Here is a 19,474-nt window from a genome sequence, read left to right as displayed (position 1 = left end):
GGCCGTTAGCCATTACTATCTAACTACACACACCCACACACATTTTAAATCACCTGCTAGTTTTGTCAGAGCTGAATGGTATATTTGAACCCTTATTTGGGGATGTTATATTTTATGTAGAAAAGACTATTGCTGTTTCATATGCAATAGCTATTTGAGAGAACGGATAAATCTATGAGTTACCTCGAGTCCTTTTGCAATTACTACATTTACTTTAAACGTAAAATTTCAGAATAAAATTGGGTATTTTCTAAACTGAGATAGTGGGATTAAAAGGAAGTTTTTTTTTTTGTTTTTTTTTTTTTCAACGTTTTTTATTTATTTTTGGGACAGAGAGAGACAGAGCATGAACTGGGGAGGGGCAGAGAGAGAGGGAGACACAGAATCGGAAACAGGCTCCAGGCTCCGAGCCATCAGCCCAGAGCCTGACGCGGGGCTCGAACTCACGGACCGCGAGATCGTGACCTGGCTGAAGTCGGACGCTTAACCGACTGCGCCACCCAGGCGCCCCTAAAAGGAAGTTTTAAAGATCATGGAGACAGTTAAATAGCGTTTTGTTCCTTGGCCAAGGGTCCTGTCTCACTCAGTAGCGGGTCGAGTCTGTGTACCAGCTGTTTATCGTTGGTAAGATAATTGTGTAGTGCCCACTCGCCTAAGTGCCAGGGGCCAGCACAATACTCATTACACCTTTTTGCTCCTCATTTATCTTATAAAGAAAGTGGCCAAAGAGAAAACCACAAAAGCCAATTTGCTAAACTTTTGCAAGTGATCAGTACATGTAGAAGATACATCATTTTTTTCCAAGCAGTGTTTCGTTCTGAAGGCAGCGCACATGTATGTAAATACTTAACTTTCATGGTCTGGGTTTATTTCTAATAAAAACAGAAGAAATGCCTTTTTTTGCAAGGACTTAAAAATGTTGATGGGCGTACTTCAGCCGTCTACTCTTGTAGGTGTTTCTTCTGTGGGTTTCCTCATTGTCATTTCCACCCTCGTCGTTCACGTTCTTGTTGTGATTACCGTTTGCCTGGACAGCTGAGGTAACCCGACTGCTCTTACCTTTGGTCTTTTCCCTTTTCTACCCTAGCCTATGGGGACTGTTCTCACAACAGTCTTCTTAAAAGGGCAAATCTGATGGTCATTCTTCTGTTCAAAAACTTCTGTGCAATTGAAGGTCCTTCTGAATGACCACCCTAGGACACACACATTTTCAAACCTATATCCCTCTGCTTTCAGTTTGAGACTTTGGACAACTGAATTGTGACAGTTTTGTCAACTCTTCAGTTTTAAAAACCTTCCCAAGTCACTAGGGTTTGATTTCTAACACAGATTCTTGCACTATTTCTTCAGAACATACGTAATGGCTTACTTTGCTGTGCGTGTAAGAGTTAAGTGTTTTTTCTTAATATTACAGTGATTTTGTAGTATCTCCTCTCACATAATAGAATTTGAGCTTAGGAAAAGCAAGGACTGTACCCTATCATTTACGTCTGTCTTATAGCTCATCTAAAACAGACCTGGATGCAAAATTAGCACACCGCATATCACAACTATTGATTTTGCTTGGTATTATCTATATATTTAATTAGACAAGTCAAGATTGGACTTAAGTCAAAATTAAATGATCCCATTTTGCTAATTTTCAGGTATTTCTAGTTTTAAATCTTTTCAGGACTTTCAGGCTTAATAGAGAAGAAGGAAGGAAAAGCTGGGGAGGGAAGAAGTTGGAATTCTTTTCATTGCCCTTTAAATAAATCTTAAAGCTTTCAACAAAGCCAATTGGATTTTAAATTGGTCAGAGTACAATTAGGTGTGGAGAGAATATACATTCCCCTTCTCTCTCTTGTCCTAGCCCTTTGCCTCTTGTTTCTCTTCTCTAAAATCTGCAAGACACCAAAAAGAAATAGAATTTAACTTTAAAAAAATTATAGATCGTTTACGAACAAAAATTAACTCCATGATTTTGACAACTAACAGTTACAGTGTATTTGGTATTTATACCTTTTTCTTTCTCCTACAGAAAACCATAGGCAAAATTGCAACATGCTTGGAATTACGAAGTGCAGCTTTACAGGTAAACAGCATTTTTTTTTTCTTTCTAATGTAAGAGAAAATTATTCTGAACTGTTGTAATAAACATAGGGGTTAATGCTAAAAGCGGTATTGTGTCAGAAGAGATGTATAGCAATAAGAATTCATGGGTTAAAGTCCTATTCAAAGATTTAGTTCATATTTAATAAGTTATAGAGAAAAGATATAACTTCCACCTTTTGCAATTTTTACCCTGAATGTTCCAAAATATAAAACCCAATAAAAACCCGTTTGGGACTTTTCATTTTCTACTTTGAAAGCAAGAAATGGATTCATTTATTTTGGCTACTTTTTGAATATTTAGTTCTTGCCACTTAAAAAACATAGGGTGTAGTGAAACTTTTGTAATAAAAAGATGTAATATGTGTGTTTTAAATTCAGTCCACACAGTCTCAAGAAGAATTTAAACTGGAGGACCTGAAGAAGCTAGAACCAAGTAAGTTTTACTTTATTTTTTTGGTGGTACTCCTTTAGAAAGATATTTAATCTCTTAGAGATACAAAGATTATTTAGCATAAGGGCATCTGGGTGGCTCAGTCATTTGAGCATCTGACTCTTGATTTTGGCTCAGGTTGTGATCCCAGGGTCGTGGGATGGAGCTGCACATTCGGTGTGAAGTCTGCTTAAGATATTCTCTCTCTGTCTCTGTCTGTCTCTCTCTCTCTCTCAAAAATAAAAATAAAAAATAAGGATTATTTGGCATAGATGCTTATTCATTTCTGTTAGTATCTAGTCATGTGTGACTTTTTTGTGCTTTTATACGTCCTAAAATGTTATAGAAATGCTTAAATTTAAAATAAGTTATTAGTGGGATCGTAGTTGTTAAACATTTTACCTTAAATGTTAACTGCCTCAATTCAAATGGATTTTATAGTAGAGAAAGAAAAGGAGAGAACTAATTTTTTAAAGATTTACTCATTGATACATCCCACTTAGTTACTACAAAGTCCTTTTTAAAAAACATTTTTAAAAGAACCTAAAGCATATGGCCAAATGGTATTAAAATAAGTATATTGGTTTGTTGGATATATGACTGTTGTATGTATAGAATATATTGATGTCTAGGGCAAGTTACTTAACCTCTCTTCAGTTTTCACATCTGTAAAATGATTGTATCTAACTCGAGGTTATATTGAGGACTACCCCTAAATATTATAGGAATTATTATTCTGTTCACCATTATAGAATATGAAAAATTATTTGATTCGAGGTTGTACCTCATCCATATGTTTTAGCCTTTGTTTTGTTTTAACCACTTCAATAAGACTATACCTACTTTGGTAAGCATTGACAGTAGAGTTTCCTGGAGAGGAAAAAGTTACAGCCATTGAGGCCCATTTATACTACCTGTCTTTGAAGACTACACTGAAATCAGTCCAGCTGTTTGCTGTGCTTTACGAAGTATTTCCTTGTTCCCATTTTCCTTTCCCTTCTTGAAAGCTTTTTTGAAGTAAACAGTTGCTTCAAATGTTTTGGTGGTCGGGATGTGCCAAATAAGGTTTTCTTACTGGTTCAAATGGATGTTCACTTAGAGCAAATGTCTGTAATGTAGGCAAAGACACAATTATTGAGAATCACCACAGTCTACCTTAGAACATTTCCATCGCCCCAGAAAGAGACCCCATCCCCATTAGCACACATCTGCTTCCCCCGCTCCTCAATTCCTGGTCCTAGGCAACCATTAATCTACTTTCTGTTTTTGTGAATTTGCGTGTTCTGGACATTTTGCATAAATGCAATCATACCATATATGGTTATATATTAGATTATTTTAAGAAAAGCACATCGATAGCTTTTTAAAAAGATGACAGTGGGGGTGCCTGGGTGGCTCAGTCAGCTGAATGTCCGACTTGAGCTCAGTCATGATCTCATGGTTCATGGGTTTTAGCCCTGCATCGACCTCTCTGCTGACTGTGTGGAGCCTGCTTCAGATTCTCTGTCTCCCACTCTCTCCCTCTCTGTCCCTCCTCTGTGTGTGTTCTCTCTCTCTCTCTCTCTCAAAATAAACATATAAAAAATTACAACTGCAGTTATGATGTCTGTTATGTAATGGTTCTAAAGAAGATTATAATGTTCAGTTTTTTTCATGACAAAAATTATTAGGATTTTGACTTTCTATTTAGTCACTGTTTGTTGTTTTGTTTGTTTTTCAGTTTGTTTCCAAATAAAACTTTAGAATCTTACAGATTTCTCCTATTGCCTTATAGGATCTTTTGTTGGTGTTAATAGTTACCGTTTTTTTAGAGTATCAGCTATGGACCAAACACTCAAATAACTCCACTCAGCTGTGTTTTGCTGACACTTGCCCATGACTTCACAGTTTGTACATGTCAGAACTGGGTTTTGACCAGGTTTCTAAGTGACCCCAGAGCCTGTGTTCCTTCCACCATATTGTGTTGTTAATATCTGTAATGGTGCGGTATTGACATCAACCCTAAAGATTATGGTTTTCCAGTTCAAGCAACCCATGTGTTAGTAGAAGATTGGACTAAACCCTGCATTAATCCTCTGTTTCTTGCTTTTGTGTCTGTTTGTTTGCTTGTTTTTATTTTTTTAAGATTAGGGGTGGGGATGGGAAGCAAAGATAGTACTATTGGGATTTATTTTGCTATACTTTGAATTTATATAGTGCATTTGGACCTTCTTGGTACTTAATTATCTTTTTGGGTGATGTTAATTTGCTGTTGTGTCTTCAAGGAATGTAAATGTATATGTTATATCTCGGGATATGCTCTGTAATTTTGCATTTATCAAAGCGAGGCACTGGTTATGAGTTAGTTACTTGATCAGAATGAAACATTTTCTACAAATTGGTATTTGAGTATATTTCAGATTGAGTCAGGCTAGCTTCTGCATCTTCTAAGGCCAGAAGGAAAGAAAAATTAATACATAGAACTCAGTTTATTCTGCTAATGTATTTTTGCTTTAAAGTTTTAAAAGAGATCTCTTGATAGTGTAGTCTGAAATTCGTACTACAACTAAGATCTTGAAAGTACTATTTGTTTCATTTTCTTTTGTTAGTCCTTGGTAATATACTACTTCTTACTGAAACCTATCCCCCTGCCCCTGTCACCTGTAAAGTCCTTCCATTGATTGATCCTTCGAGGCCCCAGATTAATCCCACCTTTCTCTGAAAGATTTTTCTCCCTAATTAAGCTCTACCTCCTGTCCTTTTTTTTTTTTTTTTTTAAATAAGTTTATATATCTATTTTGAGAGAGACACAGTGTGAGCGGGGAAGGGGCAGAGACAAAGAGTATCCCACATAGGCTCCGCGCTGTCAGCACAGAGCCCGACGTGGGGCTTGAACCCACAAAACCATGAGATCGTGACCTGAGCTGAAACGGAGAGTCAGACACTTCACCAGCTGAGCCACCCAGGCATCCCTACCTTCTGTCTTTCATAGGAGCATTTTTTATATCTGTTATCGTAGTCCACCCTGTATGATTCTTAATTCATTTCTCCCCTCGAGGAGTTTGTGAATAACCTTTGTATTTTCCCCACAGAGTCCATTGTAGTGCTCTGCATATCATACGGACTTGGCACATTTTTAAGTGGAATAGGGTTGAATGTCTTCAGGGAATCTTATCCTGTAATTTAAAACATAACTTTTCGGATGGGAAGGTAGCGCTTGTTCATTTTGTCCCTCAGAAAAATGAAGCGAGGGGCGCCTGGGTGGCTCAGTCAGTTAAGCGGCCGACTTCGGCTCAGGTCATGATCTCACGGTCCGTGAGTTCAAGCCCCGCGTCGGGCTCTGTGCTGACAGCTCGGAGCCTGGAGCCTGTTTCAGATTCTGTGTCTCCCTCTCTCTGACCCTCCCCCGTTCATGCTCTGTCTCTCTCTGTCTCAAAAATAAATAAACGTTAAAAAAAAAAATTTTTTTTTTAATTAAAAAAATAAAATAAAAAAAGAAAAACGAAGTGAATTAGGCACAAGCAGAACACGTTTTGATAACTGTGTGTCATCTTCAGAGTGTGACCTTGTGGAGGGTGGCAGGCCAGGCTGTGTGACAGTGGGCTAGGGGTGCCGGATGCTTACCAGCACGGGTGCACCATCAGCTGCCAGCCTTGATGGACTCTGTGCTCACAAGAACACCTTCCAGGAAGTTACAAACTGCTTCTCTTCTCCAAATATCCTAAAATATCAACACTGGTATTGGTGGAAGAAAAATCTTGTGTAAAGTCTAAAGACATCAGAATCTGTTATTCCATAGTTGGTGAAAATAGAAACCTATCCTACAATTACAGAAAATGAGAAAAGATTGGTTATTTTCCTTCTGAAATTACTCCTACAAATTAAATATCTAATTGAACATTTCGTTTTCAAAGCAGTGGTATACCTAAGAGAAGAAATACTGTTCAGTGCTTGTATTACAGTACAGACACGAGATACTCTTAATAACTGATACCATTTTTGACTTCTTTATTGATTTTTTTACATATGTGGTAAGGATTCTTTTTCCCCTTTGTATAATTAAAGTATCATTTCAGTGCTTTCATTTCCTTTATTTTATTTATTTTTTTATTTTTTTGGAGAGAACGAGTGCACGTGCGTGTGAGCAGGGGAAGAGGAGAGGGAGAGAGAGAATCTTAAGTAGGCTCCCCACCCAACCGCGGAACCTGATGCACGGCTCAGTCCCACAACCATGAGATCATGACCTGAGCCGAAATCAAGAGTCAGACACTTAACCGACTGAGCCACCCAGGCAGCCCTCAGAGCTTTCATTTCTTTTTTTTTTTTTTTTTTTTTTTTAAACGTTTATTTATTTTTGAGACAGAGAGAGACAGAGCATGAACAGGGGAGGGCCAGAGAGAGAGGGAGACACAGAATCCGAAACAGGCTCCAGGCTCCGAGCTGTCAGCACAGAGCCCGACGCGGGGCTCGAACCCACGGACCGTGAGATCATGACCTGAGTCGAAGTCAGATGCTTAACCGACTGAGCCACCCAGGCGCCCCCAGAGCTTTCATTTCTGATATGAATGATACATGGTCTGTTTTTGGTCACCCACTTCCCTATTCTTAGTATTTAGCACAATACTGTGATACTGGAGTTAAACTAATAGTTTATTCACAATGAGCAATCATGCACAAGTTTAGAAAGGATGTTTTTATAATTTTAAAAATCATGCTTTTCAGTGAGACCCAAAATATTAAATACCGTGGAGAGAATAATATAATTATTATATATATATATATATATATAAAATTATATATTCTGTATATATAGAATAATTATAGCTGTATAATAATGTGGGGTTATACTTCTATGGGACTTAAAATTTCCCATACAATTTCATATGTACTAATTCTCTCAACAGTCTGTGACAGAAGTAGTATTTCCATTTTAGAATTGGGGAAACTGAGATTCAGAGTAGTTCCGTGAATGACACAGTGACAGTTGACATAATTACAGGGCTAAGATCAGATTCAGATCTTGTGCCTCTTCCCTCTGGCCTACCAAACTCCAGTTATGTAGCCTGTTTTCTTCCTTGAACAAGCCGAGCGAGGGCCTGCCTCAGAGCCTTTGTGATTGCTCTAGCCTGTTGGGTTTTTTTTTTAAGATTTTATTTTTAAGTAATCTACCCCTCGTGGGGATCAAACTCACAATCCCGATATCAACAGTTGCACGCCGCACCCACTGAGCCAGCCAGGCGCCCCTCTAGCCTGTTTCTTAATACTTAGAAAGCCCTTGCCCCGGGGCTACTTTTGGACAGTTCCTCTTTCCAGGTTACGGTTCACATGTCTTCCAACAAGTTAGTTTTGAGAGGCCTGCCCCGTCCACCTGAGCTAAAGTCCACCCTGTACTCCGCTTACACACTCGTCCTGACTGTCCTTTCTAACGCTAATCACAGTCTAACACTGTCTTGTTAATTTGTCGGTTTATTTACTGTCTGCTTCTCCCGACTAGAGTCTCAGATCCATAGATGAGAGCAAGAACCCTCTGTCTTGATCACTGCCATTCCTTTAGCACCTAAAACAGTGACCGGAACATTGTGGGCACTTGGTGCACATTTGTTGAGAAGAAAAAGAGAGGAAAGATGAGGGTAAGAGCTAGAGGGAGAGAGGGAATAAGAATGAATGAGAAGGTAGACACAAGCCGCAGGCCTCTCTCTCACTGAAGGACTCGGTAAGAGTGCACAGAGAAGTCCAGTAAGCACCCCGACTGCTGTTGGGGTAAGTCGGATGATCACAGTCTGTGCCCTGGGGTCTCCTACTTTGGGACGATATTTATGCCATGGCTATTGTATCCTCAGACTACAGCACTCCAGAACAAGGCCGAATAACTTGAGTACGAAATCATAGGAACGTTTTGGATTGCTCAGTTATCACCATGACTTCACCTTCATACAATTGCAGGTAGTTACTGAAAACCCATAGCACCAGCTACGAAGCACTGAATTACACACTTAACAGTGCTTCTGTAAGGTACCCGTAGTCCTAGTGCCTTCCCAAATGCAGGCAGAATCATAGAATCTCTTTACGTTTACCTGCCAGAATGTAATCATCGGCCACATTAGAATACAGAGGTGGTGGGCACCATGTTACCGAGAGACTTCTTGAGGATAAATCCTTCTTTGTGTATGTGTCTGTGTATGTAAGTACGTATATGTCTGCAATAAACTATTGTAAATGACGTGTGGAAATTATAACCAGTTTTATCCAGTTTTGCCAGTTTTATGGAGTTGAGGGGAAATGTAATCAGGGCAGAGACCAGAATGAGCTCGTGTACCTCTAATTGGTTATCTTTAATACAGGTCTTTTGACTGAAGAACTGCAGGGAGGGAGGTCTTCCCTTTCTCGGCTGCCCCATATCTCACTGGGACCTTATACAAAGAACTGTTTTGGAGTTTATTTTCCATGAGGGCTCTGAGACTCTGGAACTTAACTCTCCTTGGAGATCTGACAAAGTACTGGTACCTGCCGTGTATTACATATTTTCATTTTGCTGAGACCTTCAACGGACAAGTATATTGTGGTTCTGAATGATTCTACGATTGGGAATTTTTTTTAAGTATTAACATGCATAGTAAAACTGATTAAAAATCCGCCATTTCCAATAAAACTTTTTGTTTTGATCCATGGAAGAATTTATGTATCCTCCTCTCTGTTTTTATTCTAGTCCTAAAGAATATTCTTACCTATAATAAAGAATTTCCATTTGACGTTCAGCCTGTCCCCTTAAGGTAAAATAAATAAGCACCACTATTTGTCTTTTCATTTCATTGTCTTATACTTATTTTTCAGATATTTCTAAATTTTTATATCAACATTACCATCTTTAATATCAATACAGCAATATATTTGTCAGCATTTTTGCATCAATGTCTTAACTGTGAAATGAGTGGCTGTGATTCCTCTCTAGTGTATTTGTTTAGGTAGCTCACTATTTTATCTGCTCTTCTACATGTAGAAGAATTTTAGCACCTGGTGAAGAAGAGAATCTGGAATTTGAAGATGAAGAAGAAGAGGGCGGTGCTGGAGCAGGGTCCCCAGACTCCTTTCCTGCTCGAGTGCCCGGTGAGTATCCCTCATTTCAAACTGGACATAACTGAATCCAGTGTGAGGGTGTTGAGAACTTATTTGGGTACTTGGTACTGGGAAGTAGAACCTTCCCAGAGCTCATGCCAATCTTAAAAATGAATTTTCACCGCCATGTTGTTGACTGTAACCATTTTGTAAGTATAGTCTGGAAGTATCTCACTACCTATAACCTGACCACCCTGAGGTCCAGGGATTCGCTAGGAGGACTCATGGGACTTAACGTATAGTGTCTTCACAGCTGTGATTTACTGCAGTGAGCAAAGAGCAGAACAAAGTCAGCAAAGGGAAAAGGTGAAGTCTGGAGGAAACCAGGTGCAGGCCTCTGAGAGTCCTCTCCCAGTGAGTCACGTACTTTGTGCTCCATGTGAAATCTTGTGTCTGAGGGAAGCAGTTAGAGATTCCGTGCCCACAGCTGTAATGGGGGTTGATCACAAAGACACCCTCTGCTTAGCTCTGGCCGGAATTCCAGACTCGCAGAAGGAAGGCGCATATTCAGCGTACGCCATATTGTTGGCACAGTTGATGGATAGTAGCCACTCTTACTGGGGAATGGTGGGAACATGCCCCACATCCAAGTTCCTGGGTTCTAGCCAAGGGGTGCCCTTGCCAGGAGGCCTTTCTGGGAATGAGTCTCAGGCCTGCTGTGTTAACTGTTTTCTGTACACTCTCATAAGCACTTCTTTAATGAATCACGAGTAGTCATGAAAACTGGATCCAGGGGGAGTGGGTGCTGAGCAAATGCCCTTTTTCCCATCCTGATTTAGGAAAGCCAGTAATGTATGGCAAGCCTTCTTTATTTGCAGAAGATCTCAGTGAGGATCTTCCCTTGGTGTAAGTGACCTAGGCAGGCACCCTGGATTAGTTTCTTGCTTCTCCCAAGCACTGGTTTACTCTTTTCTGGTCTTACACAGTGCGTAGTTTTCCTTTGTGGTAAACTGGTCCACTTCGGAATGATAGCAATAGGCTATGAGGTTATCGTGCATTTTAAAATAGACTCTGGAAGCTTTACGGTAGATCTAAATACAGTCTGTGTGTCATGCAGATAGCTCTCTTGGTAATGAAAGTATAGTAATATTCCGGTATTTTTGGAACTCCCTGGGGGAGGCATTCTGGGGTAGGAACAGCATAGGCTTGAACCAACAGATACGTGGGCTGGAGTTCCACTAGGCTCTGACAAGGACTACTTGAAGGACTTTGCCCTTGTTTCCTCAACCAGTCTGCACTTCAATTTCTTCATTTGTAGAATGGGATAATAGTAGTGCCTAAGTTATAAGGTTACTGTGAAGGTTAAGCACGGCACTAGGTCTGAAGCTTTGAGCACAGTGTGTGTCGTATGCTGAGTATGTGGTGACCACTGTTGCTTTTCCCTTCACCACCCTTCAGTGGACGGTCGCGGTACCTATGCTCCGGGTTACTGGGGGAATCACAGGCACTGTAACGGTGGCTGTTCTTGGGAATGTTTCTTTGGTCGCAGGGCATTATTTCCAGCCTGCTTTGCTTGACGAGGAATGGGGTGTTTTTCTTACTTTTGTCATTTACGTAGGAAATTTCAAGGGGGTGAGAGAAATCATTTTGCTGTTTTACTGACTGAATAACCGTTATTCTCTTTTCAAGCCACATGTTGTAATTGGTGTAGCTTCCAGTGCTGTAAATTTCAGTCCGATTTGGTTGTTTGCTCACTTACTGCACTTCTGTGGCAAACGGGATCCTTAGCAGATGATGCGAACCATGGTACAGATTAAGGTCTTTGTGGGGTTCGGGTTGCTGAGTTGAAAAGAAACTAACACCATAAATTAAATCCATTTGCTCCGTAAGATTAAACCCAAGCTAAATAAATTTTTGTATCCTGGTATTGCATTGTGATATCTCATTTTAGAGACACAGGAAGGTTACCAAACCTTTTGTTCCCTGAATTTCTTTTTCCTAAAAGTAAGAAAGAGCACGTTTAGTTTAATTAACTGAATTTAGTTTGTGATATGAATGTTATTAAAAAGTAATTTGTAAGATTATATCTATTGAAATCACCACTGAAATAGGAAGGTGGCATTTAACATTTAATTGTAAAGCAAGACAAAAAGTTTTTTCCTTGTTACTTTGAGGGAATCCAACATTTCAGTGATGCCTAGGCAGTGTCCGCATCTTGGTAGCAAGAGGGTTCTAGGAATTGCGACTTTTTATTTGTCGCTTTTGTGTTTATATAATTTCTTGAATTGTAAGTTTTTTGTGGCTTTTTAAAGTCAGATTTATTGAAGTATCATTTACATATCTAACTCGTCATTTTTAGTGCGCAGCCTTATGAGTTTTGACAAATGCACAGTTATGTAACCACTACCACTGTAAGGCTGAGGAGGAATGAGGTTTCGTATGTGGTACAATATTGACTCAGAGTAGTTTTTTCGCATTTAAAATCAAAAATGACTTTCAGCCAACCTTTCTTGAAGAAATAAAAAGCTTAAGAATCTGAACTTTCCTGACACTACTTTCTCTTTTCAAAAATTTAAAACCTCACAGGCAAACAATAAATTTCTTTTGAATAACTGGCTTAAGCGAAAATGAGATTTAATTGTTCTAAAGGTAGGCTTGGTAGATTTCATCTAAGTAAAGGTTATAAATTGACAACCTGTTATTTATGTCCAGCAAATGTATTGACAATGTTGAATAGTAAAGCTACTTAAATCATAAGCCAAAACAATATGAATTCAAAAATAGCCCAAGGCACCATTTTCAAGATTTTAAAAAACATTTTCCTGTTAAGTGAGAAGCTCAAATACAGGCTTAGCTCTTTCAAAATTATTATGTTGAATGTGTTGATTTATCTCTTATGTAGGCTTAAATATACGTACGCCTTTATTTTTGAAACTAAAAGAATGAAATTTACCTCTTTAATGTGGAAACAATTTTAATATTCACTTGGGAAAAACATAGGCTTTCGTAAAAGGAGACTCTACCATTGGCTTTAAAGTTGGATAAGCAGTCCCCTTTTGACTGTCAGAAAAGCCATAATCAGAGTAAAAAAGACAAATAAGGACCCAACAACCTTAATGTATAAGAAACCTTTACCTTGTGACAACAAAGGCCACAAGCATATTAGAAAATTGCACAAAGGCCATGGACAGTTTACACACACATACAGACACACAAATACGTACAAAGAGCCCTTAAACATGGGAAAAGATATGTAACTTATAATAAGAGACATACAAATTAAAACTGCTGTTGCGGAGGCTGTGGGGCTGGTGCGAGTACAAAAAGGTACAGCCCCTTTGGAGGGGAATTCATCGATGACAACAAAAGTAGACATTTTATTCTTAGGTCCAGCAATCCTGCTTCTAATAATTTATTCTGAAGTTATACCTCCAATAAAATGAGAACAAAGAACAAAAAAAAGGCTGGCATATACATCAGGTTATTTATTGTGCTATTACTTGTAATAGTAAAATATTAGGAACAACCTAAATACCATACGTAGATTGGTGGAGTAAACTCTGATACATAGAGCACTATAGATAATAAGTAGGAAAATCTCCATGAACTAATGAGTGATTTTTGAGAATATATTGTGAAATAAAGTACACCAAGGTGATACACCTTAATGGATTGAGGAAAAATCTCCCATCTTCTCAGTCGGTGCAGAAAATATTTAAATTAAATTCTAAATCTATTCTTGAGTTTAAAAAATTCTGGCAGACTGAGAACAAAACACTTCTGTAGGGACACTTAGAGCCAAAATCATACTTAGTGGTAAAAATTGAAGCTTTCCTTTTCAGATCGAGAACAAGGCCGGGAGTAAGAGTGCCGGCTATTACGTCTTTTTATTAACGTTGTTCTGGAAGTTCTAGCCAGTGTACTAGGAGAAGAAAAAGAAATAAAAGATAAACATTAGGGGCAGAAAATCCCTTTTCTTTATTTGTAGATGTGATGAATATATACATAGTACATGTAAAAGAATCAATAGGTGAGTAATTAGGATTAATAAGAAAGTTTAGCATGCATGGTTCCTTGGTTAGAAAAAAACAGTCTGTACTTAAGAATTGATTCTATCTATAAACAGGCAACAATTGCTTAGAAAATGAAATAACTTTTGTTAGAGTATCATAGAATGTTAAATACCTAGTAATCCAACAAAAGAAGTATAAGACCTTTTGGCACAAGAACACTCAGATCGATGGAACAGAATAGAGGACCCAGAAATGGACCCACAAACATATGGCCAACTAATCTTTGACAAAGCAGGAAAGAATATCCAATAAAACAAAGACGGTCTCTTCAGCAAGTGGTGCTGGGAAAACTGGACAGCAACATGCAGAAGAATGAACCTGGACCACTGTCTTACACCAGTCACAAAAAGAAACTCAAAATGGATGAAAGACCTCAATGTAAGACAGGAAGCCATCAGAAGCCTCAAGGAGAAAGCAGGCAAAAACCTCTTGGATCTTGGCCGCAGCAACTTCTTACTCAGCACGTCTCCGGAGGCAAGGGAGACAAAAGCAAAAATGAACTATTGGGACCTCATCAAAATAAAAGCTTTTGCACAGCCAAGGAAACAATCAGAAAAACTAAAAGGCAACCGACAGAATGGGAGAAGATATTCGCAAATGACATATCAGATAAAGGGTTAGTATCTAAAATCTATAAAGAACTATCAAACTCAACACCCAAAAAGCAAATAATCCAGTGAAGAAATGGGCAAAAGACATGAATAGACACTTCTCCAAAAAAGATATCCAGCTGGCTAACCGACACATGAAAAAATGCTCAACATCACTCATCATCACAATGAGATACCACCTCAACCTGTCAGAATGGCTAACATTAACAACTCAGGCAACAACAGATGTTGGTGAGGATGCGGAAAAAGGGGAACTCTTTTGCACTGCTGGTGGGAATGCAAACTGGTGCAGCCACTCTGGAAAACAGTATGGAGTTTCCTCAAAAAGCTAAAAATAGAACTACCCTACGACCCAGCCATTGCACTACTAGGTATTTATCCAAGGGATACAGGTGTGCTGTTTTGAAGGGACACATGCACCCCGATGTTTATAGCAGCACTATCGACAGTAGCCAAAGTATGGACAGAGCCCAATGTCCATCGACGGATGAATGGATAAAGGAGATGTGGTGTATATATACAATGGAGATTACTCGGCAATCAAAAAGAATGAAATCTTGCCATTTGCAACTACGTGGATGGAACTGGAGGGTGAAATTACTCTAAGTGAAATTAGAGAAAGACAAAAATCATATGACTTCACTCATATGAGGACTTTAAGAGACAAAACATATGAACATAAGGGAAGGGAAACAAAAATAATATAAAAACGGAGGGGGACAAAACATAAGAGACTCATAAATATGGAGAACAAACAGAGGGTTACTAGAGGGGGTGTGTGTGTGTGTGGGGGGGGGCTAAATGGGTAAGGGGCACTAAGGAATCTACTCCTGAAATCATTGTTGCACTATATGCTAACTAATTTGGATGCAAATTTAAAAAATTAAAATTAAAAAAAGTATAAGATGTTTGTGAAGAAAATAATAAAACTATCAAGAGATGTTGTCTTTTTAATAAATTGAAAGGTATATTTCAGTTCATGGATTAGAAGAAGCAGTTTGTAAAGATGTGACTGTTTGTAAAATCGATCTGAACTTCGCTGAAATTCCAAAGGTTTTTTTTTTAAAGAACTTGAGATCTGTTTTTATAACTTACATGGGAATGCAAAGGGCCAAATATAGTTGCCCCTTGAAAAGTAATGTCGAGGGGAGAATTTGCTTTACCAAATGTCAAGGCTTCTTACAAAGTTACAGTCATTAAGAAACTACATAGCCTTGCAAGTTTAAGAGATGGTCCTGTGAGGCAGAATGGAAAGCCCAGAACAGCCCACGCTTGATTTGTGATCGAGGTGCCCTGTGGATCAATGGGGGAAATGACGGGCTTTTAAATAAGTGGTGCTGGGACAGTTGGGTGTCCATGTTGGACAGAATGGGCTTGGGCTCCTTCCACACACCAAAGACAAACATGTATTCAAAGTGGATTGTAGAATTAAATGCAGATGGAAAAACAATAAGGCTCTTACAAGATAAGAAAATACCTTCGTGATCTTGGAATGGGGAAGGATTCTTGAATAGGACACAGAAAGCAGTGAGTATAAAGGAATTTAGAGTTAAGAAATTGATTATAGGGGCTCCTGGGTGGCTCAGTTAGGCGTCCGACTTTGGCTCAGGTCATGATCACACAGTTGGTGAGTTCGAGCCCCACATCAGGCCCTGTGCTGACAGCCTGGAGCCTGCTTCGGATTCTGTGTCTCCTTCTCTCTCTTCCCCTCCCCCGCTTGTGCTCTCTCTCTCTCAAAAAAAAAATAAGTGTAAAAAAAATTTAAAAAGAAATTGATTGTATTAACATTGAGCATGTATTGTAATTAGAAGACACCATTAACAGAGAAAGGCATTTTAAACATATAAAACTAATCTTTGGTGTTAGAAGGTCAAGAATGGTTGTCATCTCTTAGGGGAGATAGTGGTTCGGTTGTGCTGGGGACACAAGGAGGGCTCCTGGCGTGCTGGGAAGATCTTTCCTGGATCTGGTGGCAGTTATGCAGGTGTGTTCACTTTGTGAAAATCCATTAAGCTGTACTTAGAATTTGTACACAATTTATATACTTTTTAATATATAATCCTTCAATATAAAGTTTCTTTTTAAAGTAAGTCACTGAGAGGCTATTTACAAAACACGCATCCAACAAAAGCTTGTATGAAAACATGAGAGAACTTTTGCAAATAAGACAAAGGTGAACATTCCAATAAAAGATGTGCAAAATAATCGAACAGATACTTCAGTAAAGAGGAAATCCAAATGCTCATCCTAAATTTTTTTTTTTAGGTTTATTTATCTTGAGAGAGAGAGAGGAAGTGAGTAAGCAGGGGAGGGACAGAGAGAGAGAGAGAGAGAGAGAGAGAGAGAGAGAGAGAGAATGCCAAGCAGGCTCCGGGCTGTCGGCACAGAGCCCGAGGCGGGACTCGATTCCACCCACCGTGCCATCATGACCTGAGCCAAAATCAAGAGTCGGGCGCTGAACCGACTGAGCCACCCAGGCACCCCCAATGCTCATTCTGAAACGAAAAGCGCCTCCACCTCAGTCAGTCATTGGAGAAGTGCCTATTAAAACTGGATCAACGTTTCTCCACACCTTAAACGGACCAAAGAGAAGGGTGTCCTGGAGGGTGGGGCTGTGGGTGCAGTGCTGAAGTGGGCCTCTGCACAAGCACTTTGGACACAGGTTGTCTTTACGTGGTAAAAAGGGGGGCGATGCCCTGCGTGACTTGGTGGTCCCTCTCTTTTGCAAATGTGTGCTCACATACATTAGAATATGTGCGCAGGGATGTTACAGCCGCATTGGTCCAAACAATTTCCAAACTTGGAGCCCCTCTTAATGCCTGCCAACAGAAGAATGAGTACAGAAACTGTGCTACGTTGATAAACCCCACGTACCATATACCCCCGTACCGTGCGGTCATACAGGCGAACAAGTTACAGCTACCGGCAGAAGCAGGCAGAACATCATTACACTGCTTTTCGGTAATTATTTTGAAAGCCAGGATAGTGAAGGATGAGAAGAACTTTGGGTGGTGATAGAAGGGAGCCCCTGGGGTAGTGTGTATCTTTTGGCCTAAGTGACGGTTCCCGGATGCCTGCTTTCCGGTTTCCATGAAGCCACGTCCTTGTTTCATTTGCTCTTCTGATGTTTGTCAGTTTTCGCCAATTAACGTATTTGAAGGAGACAGTGGATGCAGTAAGAGACCTCTTATCTTTAATATGAGAAAACGTTTGACTATTGAAAATGTGTTAAAATATGGCAAGATGGCCAAGATCTGTTTCATGTGAAAAGGTAACGTAATTTCACCTTTGAAGCGGTGTGGAATGCTGCTCTCAGTGTTCCCTTTTGGCCTCCTCACTTCCGACTTTTCATTAGCTAGAAGTTTTCACAAGTGTCACCAGTGAAGACTCTGGGACGTTTGTAGTAATTTTCATGGCGTAAAATCCACTCATTCGAAGGGTACAGTTCCGTGGCTTCTGATCTGTAGTGTTGTATATCTTGTCGTGGTTTCATAGATCCGACTTGAGGGCGTTTTTATCACCTCCTCCCTCCCCCCAAATCCACTCAAGCCTGTTTGCAGTTAATTAAATGTACTCTTTTGAAGGCAGTAAGTGGATCGATTCACACATTTCAAATACTTCATCATTAAAAGTAGGATAACACGTGGTTGGATAGAAATTGGGAGAATGTCAGTGAAAGTCCTCGATAAATGTTAGCTTCTGTAGTTTGAGATGCTGTATATGTATTAGATTCAAATCGACTTTTCCACCTCTGTTCTCTGTAATGATAAGAAATAAGCTAACAAACTGTACAGTTATGTCTTCCTTCAGATCACGGTCGGGAACGTGTGTGTGGGTCCAGGGCATTTTCAGTTTTAGAAAGCTTAGTTGATGCGTGCATCCAGGAGATTGCCAGCGTGCACTCCCTCTCGTGCGTGCCGTCTCAGCAGGATTAACTTCCAAGAGAACAGGTCATACAAAATAGGGTGCAGAAAGGGGTGGGAGGTCAGACTAGAAAATTACTTAATTAAATACACAAATACTACGTTGTAAGTTATTTCCTCCGTTAATAACTAAAAGATCTATTGATTGACTCTGGTGTTAAGTTTCTCAAACTTTGGGATAATATAAGAGTTTGAAAAGCTCTTTCTGTGTTTTTTCTCCTACTTCATATAGAGATACGAAATCTATGTTACGTTTGTAAGTACAGGTGACGTGTGTGTGTGTAGGAGTGTATTAAGTGTGTGGTAATTTGTAATTGGACTTCCTGAAGTTAGTGAGTTGAATCTTTAACAAACTGGACTTACTTACACTTTGGTGTTGAATATGAATTAAGGAAGCGTAGATGTGTCTTGCGTTACATTAAATACTTGTCCAAAAGAATAACGTTGAGTGTTTGGGAGTTTCAGAAACCCCAGTTAAGGGCTGGCTGGTTACCGAGTCAGGTGAGAGCAAGGTTCTGTCTTCTCTGGGTTGTTAAAATACTGACTCTGAACTTGCTGGTGGGGCTCACTTTCTTTGCTGTTCTGTTGTCAGGTACTTTATTGCCAAGGCTGCCGTCAGAACCGGGAATGACGTTACTCACTATCAGAATTGAGAAAATCGGTCTGAAGGATGCGGGGCAGTGCATCGACCCCTATATTACAGTTAGTGTAAAGGGTAAATAACTCTGTGTACATTTTCGCCTCTTGTGAATTTTATAATGTTGATTCTCGTTTGGGACGTGAGGGGCTGTGGGGGTGGGTTCTCGCCTCTGCGACAACTCATTTGAGTTCATTCTACACCGAGGTAAAATCCCTGGGAAGCTGTCCTCTTTCCTTCACTGAATATTTCTGAGAGGTTTACTAAAAATACTTTGTTATTTATAACCTTCATGCACAGTTGCTTTTGAGGGTGTTTTGTAAATCTCTTTTTTTTATCTTTTTGGGAGAGACAGAGACAGCGTGAGCAGGGGAGGGGCGAGGGAGGGAGAGAGAGAATCCCAAGCAGGCTCCACACTGTCCGCTCAGAGCCCATCGTGGGGCTCGAACTCACGAAATGTGAGATCATGACCTGAGCCGAAACCAAGAGCCAGAGCTCAACTGACTGAGCCACCCAGCACCCCGTATGTGTCTATATTCTTAAAATTCCATCTGGACATAGACACTGACTAGACATACACGCTGTCTTTAATAGCAGATCCTTCTGCTCACCTTCTCAGGGTGTGTGGTTTTCTTTGCGAAGCCCCATGTTCTCCTGTCAACCCGCCCCCCCCC

The 19,474-nt window shown here is 39.8% G+C and overlaps 1 protein-coding gene across 5 annotated transcripts in view; it reads left to right on the top strand.

The window, feature by feature from the left end:
• Window positions 1-19,474, top strand: part of AIDA (axin interactor, dorsalization associated) — a 39,311-nt gene that overhangs the window by 12,934 nt on the left and 6,903 nt on the right. For 4 of the 5 annotated variants that reach the window (XR_007458944.1, XR_007458942.1, XR_007458943.1 and 1 more), the window contains exons 3-7: window positions 2,021-2,074; window positions 2,473-2,527; window positions 9,210-9,273; window positions 9,501-9,607; window positions 18,756-18,878. Coding sequence is in view for 2 of the 5 variants with exons in the window: in XM_049635246.1 (XP_049491203.1) it covers window positions 2,021-2,074; window positions 2,473-2,527; window positions 9,210-9,273; window positions 9,501-9,607; window positions 18,756-18,878 (403 nt within the window). In the remaining 3 variants the exon portion in view is untranslated. The remainder of the gene's footprint in view (window positions 1-2,020; window positions 2,075-2,472; window positions 2,528-9,209; window positions 9,274-9,500; window positions 9,608-18,755; window positions 18,879-19,474) is intronic. The other variant, XM_049635247.1, reaches the window with a different exon arrangement.

The sequence above is a fragment of the Panthera uncia genome, chromosome F1 (assembly GCF_023721935.1).
Source record: "Panthera uncia isolate 11264 chromosome F1, Puncia_PCG_1.0, whole genome shotgun sequence".
In the NCBI taxonomy this organism is placed as follows: Eukaryota; Metazoa; Chordata; class Mammalia; order Carnivora; family Felidae; genus Panthera; species Panthera uncia.
This window is presented reverse-complemented; position numbering and strand designations above follow the sequence as displayed.